The following is a 9,649-nucleotide window of genomic DNA, read 5'->3' on the forward strand; positions in this document are numbered from 1 at the left end:
TTCATATAATATTTAATGAAATTTTAATAAAACTGTTTCATGTATTTCTCTAAAATTAAAATAATGAAGATGATAATATCCATGATTAACACCCTCCACAATAAAAATGGTTAATCAACCTCTCATAATTACAAAAAAAATGAAAAATTATGATTGCGGTAAAATGAGGTTTTCACGGTTTTACAAATTGAGTGGTTTTTATTTGAACACTCCCATATATATATATAGAAGAGCGATCAAATGAAAATCACTTCAATTTGTAAAAACCGTGCAAACCACCCTCATCTGTCGATTTCATTGTTTAATCTTATGAAATTTTTTCATGAAATTGTTTAATCTTGTGAAATTGTTTCATATAATACTTTTTTTGATTAAGTTGTTTCATATATGGTTATGAAATTGTTTCATATACAACTTAATGAAATTGTTTCATGTATTTTTCTAAAATTAAACTAATGAAGATGATAATATCCATGATTAACACCCTCCACAATAAAAATGATTAATCAGTCTTTCATAATTACAAAAAAAATGAACAAAATGAAAAACTATGATTGGTTGAATGTGGTTTTTACGGTTTTTACAAATTGAGTGGTTTTCATTTGATCGTTCATATATATATATATATATATATATATATATATATATATATATATCAGACTCATCAAATGCAACCCTCTTAAATACTACAACCAATGCAACTTCATCTACACCATATAATTAAACAAACAATGACTAAGGATAAGGCAGTTATGATTGGGATCAAGCGGTTACATATTTACAAAATTAAAGACAAAAATACTCCTGAAAATGGGGGTTGATCCGTGATTAAATTTCATTGGGTTGCATTGGTTGCAACATTTGAAAGAGTTGCATTTTAACTGCGTATACATATACACTCACACACATATTGAGGTTTTCTTTTAAAACTTTGTAATTTGTGACATCCGTATAATCCAATTTAGACCACCAAAAATTAGTTGAAAGCTAAATTAAAAATATATCTCTCCTCTATCCGCTTTTTTCTCTCTATCTCTTCTATTTTCTTTCTCCTCTCCATTTTTTCATGACATATACATACACCAAAAACTGAATATATACATAAGGTGAACACATTGAGAATATTTTCTAGAAATATTATTATTGTTTGTGGGCACATTGTAAACACACTCTAAATCTACGATATTTGATATAGCTTGTGAACATATTTTGAATACCATTTAAATCAATAAAATTAGTACAAACCTAGCACTTGTAGTGAACACTAGTTAAAATTTCTTAAACTTGTTTACGTCGTGTTCACTATGTATTCATTTTATGTGCACATTTAATATGCATGTGTGCATGTTAAGGAAAGAGAAAAGAAATATGAATGTAATTTCCTAAAACGGCATTAAATTTTATTTAATAAATAACGATACTTATCTCAATAATCAATAACATTAATTATCTTAAATTATTGGATCTCACGAATCTCATAAAATTTGAAGTTCTCAAATCATTAAACCCTTATATACAATAAATCAAATAAAAACCGCAAATATTATAATATATTACAAACATGCAAACAAGTTTTCATGTGTAAATACAACAAAACTGATTGAGGTTTATATGATGCCAAAAATGTGTGAATGTTCTAATATAGTCTGCTTTATTGGATTTAATTTACAAGACCAAACAATTTTACGTTCTATGTAAATACATTGCAATAAATTTATAAGTTTTTTTTGAACGACTTAACAGGTTTTTAATATAATATTGAAACTTCCTGTTCATTTTTCTTAAATGACATTATTTGAAAAATGTCTTACAAAGATGTGTCTTATAAAAAATGTGTTTATAAAATATTTCTCAAAAGTCATGTTCTGCAAAGAAACTAAAACGACATTTTATTTTCTAGCATCCTATATTAAATCGTATAAAAACATTTTATAAACTTATTGCAACGATTTTACATATAACATACAATTGTTTTCAATTGTTTAGTTTCCATAAAASAATTTATGAAAACACATATAAAACATGCATTTTTTCAATGAAAACAATTTATAAACAATCTATAAAATATTTAGGATTGTTTCGTATGTGAAAGAAAATTTAAGCACGAAGTACGTTTTATATATGAAATACACATATACCCGACAATGAATTATGTAAAACAATTGGAAACGTAGTCCCTCAACTTTTGGTCAATGACCAAACTAGTCCCTGGACTTCCTTCTTTCGTGAGATGACAGATTTAGTCCCTAACTTGGCTTTGTTTTACTTTCTACACCAACTGTCCAAACTTTATAGTTTTAGAATTATACATACATGTGTGGGTAATGTGTATCATGCATAATGATTACATAAAAGTTAGTTAAAAGAAGAGAAGTACGTGGCTTGAAAGTACGAAACCACGTATGGATCGATGATGGAATAAATATTTGTATTTTAGTTGTTGGTTGGTAGCTTAAGACAATAAGATTAGCTGTCTCTTACAACTCTTGCTTTTGCTTTTCTCCGAAAGCTGCATATTCTATTCTTTTTTTATTTTATTTTTATTTTATAACAGGTAAACCAATATCTTATTTACTTTTTGTTATTCTTTAAATCCTCAATAACGATATTTTTTAATCGATTAACCTTAATCGTTTAGACGTTTATCGATTTACAAAAACAAACAGTTTTATTGAAATAAGATTTCAAACTTTTAAAAAACAAATGTAACGTAATTATAAAAAAAAAAAAAACATTCTTATTTTTTAAAATTAAAATCCAATATTTCTTTAAAAAAAAAGAATAAAATGGTGGAGCAGCCGACACGGTGAGAAGGGATCGTGCGGTGCAATTCCCATTGGATGGAAATTAGAAGTAGAAGCAAATATTATTTAAAAATGATGTGTAAAGCCATATAAATAGGCAGGTCAATTCACGACTAGGTTCTCATCATCTCTTATTAAGATTTCTTATATAAATCATGGTTATAATTATTAAGATTTTCTCAATTATTCACCAAAATTAATTAGTTAAGATGCACACAATACCTGCAATTAACATAAAAAAAGGATGTTAACGAGTCAATTCGAGTTGAATGGCATGATATACAAAAATTATATAGCTTCGAACATATACATTGCTATTAGTATATATGGTGTTTATTATATGTGCGTTTTCCTATCTTTAACCGATGCTAATGTACTAAACTACCCTTAGTAATATTCAATAGTTAATGTAGGTAGACCTTTTGTTACTAATAGCATGAGGACCACACATAGAAAATTAATGAACACGTCTTGAGAATTCAAAGATATCATATCTCTTGTTTAATTAAGGTTAAGGATTGGATTGGATTAGGGCATCTTAGGGGACAAATTAAAGGCCATTCTTTTCTGTCACATTGTCCAACTTATAAAGCCGCCCCAAGATTTTAACCTTTTGTTTTATATAAATCTATCGAATAAAGAATTCAAGTTAACAGAAAATCTTCCAAACTGTTAATTACCGTCACATATATTCCTAAAATTCAATCTTTCGAGTTTAAACAATGCGTATGAAAGTTTTGTATTCTAGGGCTTATCTTCTAATAGAAATAATCATCAAATCATTATCGATCTGTAAATATTCTTTTATTAKCAGCTTCTAATTTTTATAAGTACCAAAAAAAATAGATGTTTTACACTAATGCTTGTATATACATTACAACAAAATTGAGTTTATAGGACACCTCAATTTTTAAGCGTCCCAATAGACCGCTTTATAGGACCAAAATATAATTAAACGTCCTATCTAAAGGTGTTGTAATAAGTTTATATGACGTTTTTGGACGTCTTAACAAGTTTTTTAGGACATTTTTAATACAAAATGTCGCATTAGCAACTTTATATGACACTTTTGAGAAAATGTCCTATAAACTCAATTTTTTATAGGACATTTGTTTTTATAGGACAATTTTTCAAATAGTATCCTATAAAGTTGCTAATGAGACGCTTTATAATAAAATTGTCCTAAAAAACTTATTACGACGTCAAAAAACGTCATATAAACTTGTTACAACACCCTTAGATATGACACTTTACTTTTTTGGTTCTATAAACTAAGTCCTATAAAGAAATCTATTAGGACACTTAAAAATTGGGAGTTTTCTATAAACCCGATTTTGTTGTAGTGACAAAGTGTTTTAATTTTTGAGCTTTATTAATTTTCATTTGGAATTGTTTGCAGCTAATTAATAAATAAGGGTTATTAGTCACCATTTCATGCTTGGAATTAAGACCCTCCAATCATATTATATGAAGATTAAACCATTTTAAAATAATTAATCCCATTTATGGAATGCTTTGTAGTTAATGTTTTCTTAATTTTCTGTACACATTTTAAATTAATTGATTCAGMTTATTTTAATTTTCTTGAAAACAACTCAAAAATGTTTCTATTTTAATATACATTCTTCAAAAATAATGCAATTAAAGATATTTTGACTTTGTGTTTCTGACAGATGGGTAGTATCTCTTTTGATCTTCTGAATCTCAATCCACCGGAAAAATAATGCTCAAAATCTCAATCGGAGATGATCGGTTAGATTTTCATTTACAATTACAAAGAAAATCAACTCATATCAAATCTTAATCGTTTCCACGACTTAGATCAAATCTTGAAAACCCAACTTTAAATTACCATTCAAGAATTAATCATCGCAATTAGTTGCATGCTAATTAAAATTTAAAACCAGTAACTCAAATTGCGATTTAATGGTTCATCCATTGACCTGTTATTGCGTGTTGTACTTTGCTTGGCAGTTAGGTCCCACAGTGGACTCTTGATTTTTATATATATATATATATATATATATATATGCATACATAAAAGACTTGCAAAAAAATTGAATGATTAGCAATTAATTAATCAAGTCAAACCCTACTAACATTCTTCATAAAGGGTATAAATATGTTTCTCAATACCTTCCTTTTGATCATCATCATCTAAATATATATATAGATATATATATATAGCTTCTCTGTGAATAGCCCTTCAATCCAAATTCTCTCAGAAGAGATGGAGTCTTTTGGAAGTTTGTTTGATGAAGAATGGGAAAATTTGAGCAGAATGTTCTCTGGTGATCAAGATTCAGACCATTTCCCCAGCCATGGCTTGTTTTCAAGTGAACATGATGATCATGGTTTGAACTTTGAAACTCCTTCCATTGTTTCATCTGTTATGGCTGAATGTTATAATGATAACTCATCGTTCATCGATCATCGTATTGCTTCTGAAAATATTAACCCTAATTTCTACCATTATTTCTCTCAAGAAAGTAACATCAATGGATGTGCAGCTTATGATGGTGCAGTCTCTCTTCCCTACCCATCTAATTCTAACATTACTCCTTTACCAACAAATGGTGTTTGTGATGATGAGTCAGTCAGTCTTTTTGATGAAAACAATAACAACTCATCATTACTAGCCCAAGTTTTTTCTGAGGATTCCATGGAAGAAATTCTATGCTTGAAAGAAGATGTCATCATGGAGAATTCAGTTTCTCCATCGGTATCAATTGCCGATCAGCGCAAGCATGCTCCCGTCAAACGGAAGATTGAAACGTCAGAATCTCCAAAGGTAGTGGTAGACAAAGTCAACAACGAAATACCCAATAAGAAAACTAGGGTTTCAAGATCAGATAATGTGAGTATAGTACTTTATCTAGTTATTGTGAGGTTGTGGAATTAATTTAATATATTCAGTCACATCTTTAAAGAACGTTTTATTGAATACCCTTTTTTTGTCAATGTTTTTTTAACAGAAAAATAAGAAGAAAGTGCAGCCTAAGAATAAACAGAAGGTGATGGCTCCTGCTACTGTAAATGGCAATGGGAACATTGACGGGCTAGAAGACACTAACAACAACAAAGGAGGAGGGAATGCACCAACAGCAAGTTCATGTTCTTGCAGTTCGGAGGACGACCTGAGTCTTTCTCAAGACCCGAATGGATCAGGTGGTGTTAACTCCAACTGGAAAACAAGAGCCAGTAGAGGTGCAGCAACTGATCCACAAAGCCTCTATGCAAGGGTGAGTGTAACTTACTTCCATTTGTTTTTGCAAAGTCGATCGGGGGCTCGATTCTTATGAAATGATGATTAATGGGTTTTGCTTCGTTTACAGAAAAGAAGAGAGAGGATAAATGAAAGACTGAAAATCCTTCAGAACCTGGTACCAAATGGGACGAAGGTTGACATTAGCACAATGCTTGAAGAAGCTGTCCATTATGTGAAGTTCTTGCAGCTTCAAATTAAGGTATGATTATTTAGATTTAATAATAGTAATCGAGATTCACAGAAATATCTGCACATGTTCATGCAGCAGTGCATAAAACAACATTGCTTTGATCACCTTTCTCATATCTATTACATATCATTTAATGCTTTTTCTGATGAACTTGTATGCAGTTGCTGAGCTCCGATGAGATGTGGATGTATGCTCCGATAGCTTACAATGGGATGGACATGGGTCTGTACCAGAAGCTTCAAATTTAGGAGATTTTTGTTCTCATTGCCCAATAAATTAAATTAAAAAGATGAAAAAAGGTTATATACTGACTAATTGTAATTATGAAATTCATTTTTTTTTCCTGGTCATGAGAAGTAATTCTCATGGTTTAATTTATATGTTGATTTATCAACAAAATGTTGCATTGCATATTAAATAATCAAATTTGTGGATTATTTATTTAAAAGCTCTGTGCTTCAAGTTCAAGATCCATGGAATATTTCAGTATGATGTGTGGGGTGGGGTTGGGAGAAGACAAAACAGAAAAAACAAAAATGAGTAAAAAAAAAAGGATAATACCTTTCACTCAAAAGTCAAACGACTATTTTTAAAAATGAAAACCACAATGTTCGTTATTGTAATTAGAGCCGTAAACGAATACGAACAGAGGCATGTTCATGTTTGTTCGTTTAACTTAACCGAACAAATGAACGGATACGAACCGTAAACGAACGAAAATCTTTGTTTTCGTGTTCGTTCGTTCAGAAATCAGATGTGTTCGTGTTCGTTTATGTTTGTTCGTTAACATGCTAAACGAACGAACATAAACGAACGAGTTAAACAAACATAAATAAATATTATTTGAATTCAAAGTAAATAAATAAAAGATTATATATTAAATTTAATATATAAACGAATATAAACGAACGTAAACGAACGGTAAATGAACGAATGTTCACGAACATAAATGAACGAATATTCACGAACATAAATGAACGAACGAGATTATTGTTCATGTTCGTTCGTTTAACTAAACGAACAAAAAAAATTATTCATTTTCGTTCATTTATTAAATAAACAAACTTCCCGCCGAACACTTCACGAACGGTTCGCTGAACGTTCGATTCGTTTACAGCTTTAATTATACTTAATAAAATATGGATCGTAAACCAAAAGGGACCAAAAATGTAGTTTACTCTTTGGTTTAACGATGTTTTATATCCGTGGAGAAGTGATTCTCATAGTTATTCACATTCCCCTAATTACAATTACAATAATTGGTTTTATGCGAAAATTTGATGTACCAGAAAACATATAATCATTCCAGCAAAAAAGCACTCCAACGTTAAATGTTTGAATTGGTACGTTAATAAACAATAAAATGGACTTTTTTTTTAGGATAGATTTAACGGTTTTTATTTGGTGACTTAATATGACTTGATTTATTAATATTAATAATTTTATGTCTTAATTAATATAACGTTACAATAAGTTGTTAGATGCCTTAATAAGTTTTGTCGACGAAAATAGGCAACATAATAAAACTAAAAAAAATAATGTGTCTTTATAGTTTTTTTATGTGACAACTTCGAAAAYGTGTCTTATTAGCCTTTTATACTTATCAAAAGTATATTTAAAAAGAGTAGTAAAGCGGTTTACTTCGTATGTCTTATTAGATTGTATAACTTTGTAGATAGAATTTGTTAGGTCGTACAATTCCGAATAGGACGCACATTCGTTGGTCTAACACTTAAAAGTCTTGTGAAGTACTTTATTAGAATGCAAGGATGACCGCAGGTCCTAAGAAACCCACTTTATCGTWACAAGTTAATTAATGCACTACCACTACTAGAAAACTGACCATTTCCGACGCAGTTTCGRTAATTTTCCTGCGGATTTCCGGCGGCGTTCCAGCGGACGCTAAAAAAGTCAACATTTYATTGACTTCCAACAATTTCCGGCGGATTGCTTAATTACTCAGTTTAATCTTGAAATTACAACATTTTACCGGCGGATTTTTTAATTTTTTTCTAAAAGAGTAAACAATTTTCCGGCGGATTTCCGGCGGAAAAATAAATAATTTTTTTAAAAAATTTAATATTTCCGGCGGATTTTTTCTTTTTTTTCTTAAAAAAAGAGTAAACATTTTTCCGGCGGATTTTTAAATTTTTTTCTAAAAAAAAATAATAAACAATTTTTCCGGCGGAATTCCGCCGGAAAAATAAATAATTTTTTTTTAAAAATTTAACATTTCTGGCGGATTTCCGGCGGATTTTTTATTTTTTTCTTAAAAAAAGAGTAAACATTTTTCCGGCGGATTTCCGGCGGAAAAATAAATAATTTTTTTAAAAAACTTTAGCATTTCCGACGGATTTCCGGCGAATTTTTTAATTTTTTTCTAAAAAAAGAGTAAACAAATTTCCGGCGGATTTCCGGAGGAAAATTAAATAATTTTAAAAAAAGGAATAAACAATTTTCCGGCGGATTTCCAGCGGACAAATAAATAATTTTTTTAAAAAACTTTAATATTACCGGCAGATTTCCGGCGGAAAATTAAAAAAATTATTTAAAAAAGAAATAAACCATTTTCCGGCGGATTTCCGGCGRAAAATAAATAATTTTTCTAAAAACATTTACCATTTCCGGCGGATTTCCGGCGGATAATTAAATAATTTTTCTAAAAAAAGAATAAACAATTTTCCGGCGGATTTCCGGCGGATAATTAAATAATTTTNATTTCCGGCGGATAATTAAATAATTTTTCTAAAAAAAGAATAAACAATTTTCCGGCGGATTTCCGGCGGATAATTAAATAATTTTTCTAAAAAAATTAGCATTTCCTGCGGATTTCCGGCGGACAATTAAATAATTTTTTAAAAAAAAAGAATAAACCATTTTCCGGCGAATTTACGGCGGAAAATTAGATAATTTAAAAAAAAAGAATTAACAATTTACCGTATTGGGCTTTAATGAACCGTTTTGGGCTTTAATAAACCGTATTGGGCTTTAATGAACCGTATTGGGATTTAGTGGACCGTATTGGGTTTTAATGAACCGTATTGGGCTTTGGTGGAATCGTATTGGGCTTTGGTGGAATCGTATTGGGCTCTAATGAACCGTATTGGGCTTTGGTGGAATCGTATTGGGCTTTGGTGGAATCGTATTGGGCTCTGATGAACCGTATTGGGCTTTAATGAACCGTATTGGGCTTTAATGAACCGTATTGGGATTTAATGGACCGTATTGGGTTTTAATGGATCGTATTGAGCTTTAATGGACCTTATTGGGTATTAATGGACCGTATTGGGGTTTAATAAAAGTATTGGGCTTTCCGGCGAACCGTTGGGCTTTAATGAACCGTATTGGGCTTTAATGAACCTTATTGGGCTTTTATGAACCGTACTG

General features: G+C 30.2%; 1 protein-coding gene across 1 annotated transcript; it reads left to right on the forward strand.

Annotated features, from left to right (window-relative positions):
* The first annotated feature begins 5,034 nt into the window (after window positions 1-5,034).
* LOC112514143 (transcription factor bHLH84-like) lies at window positions 5,035-6,510 on the forward strand. The gene is made up of 4 exons (XM_025120475.1): window positions 5,035-5,661; window positions 5,780-6,046; window positions 6,140-6,271; window positions 6,424-6,510. Exons 1-4 carry the CDS (start codon window positions 5,035-5,037, stop codon window positions 6,508-6,510), a joined length of 1,113 nt encoding a protein of 370 aa, XP_024976243.1.
* Window positions 6,511-9,649: the final 3,139 nt, after the last annotated feature.

Source organism: Cynara cardunculus (assembly GCF_001531365.2).
Source record: "Cynara cardunculus var. scolymus isolate 2C chromosome LG 6, CcrdV1, whole genome shotgun sequence".
Taxonomy (NCBI): Eukaryota; Viridiplantae; Streptophyta; class Magnoliopsida; order Asterales; family Asteraceae; genus Cynara; species Cynara cardunculus.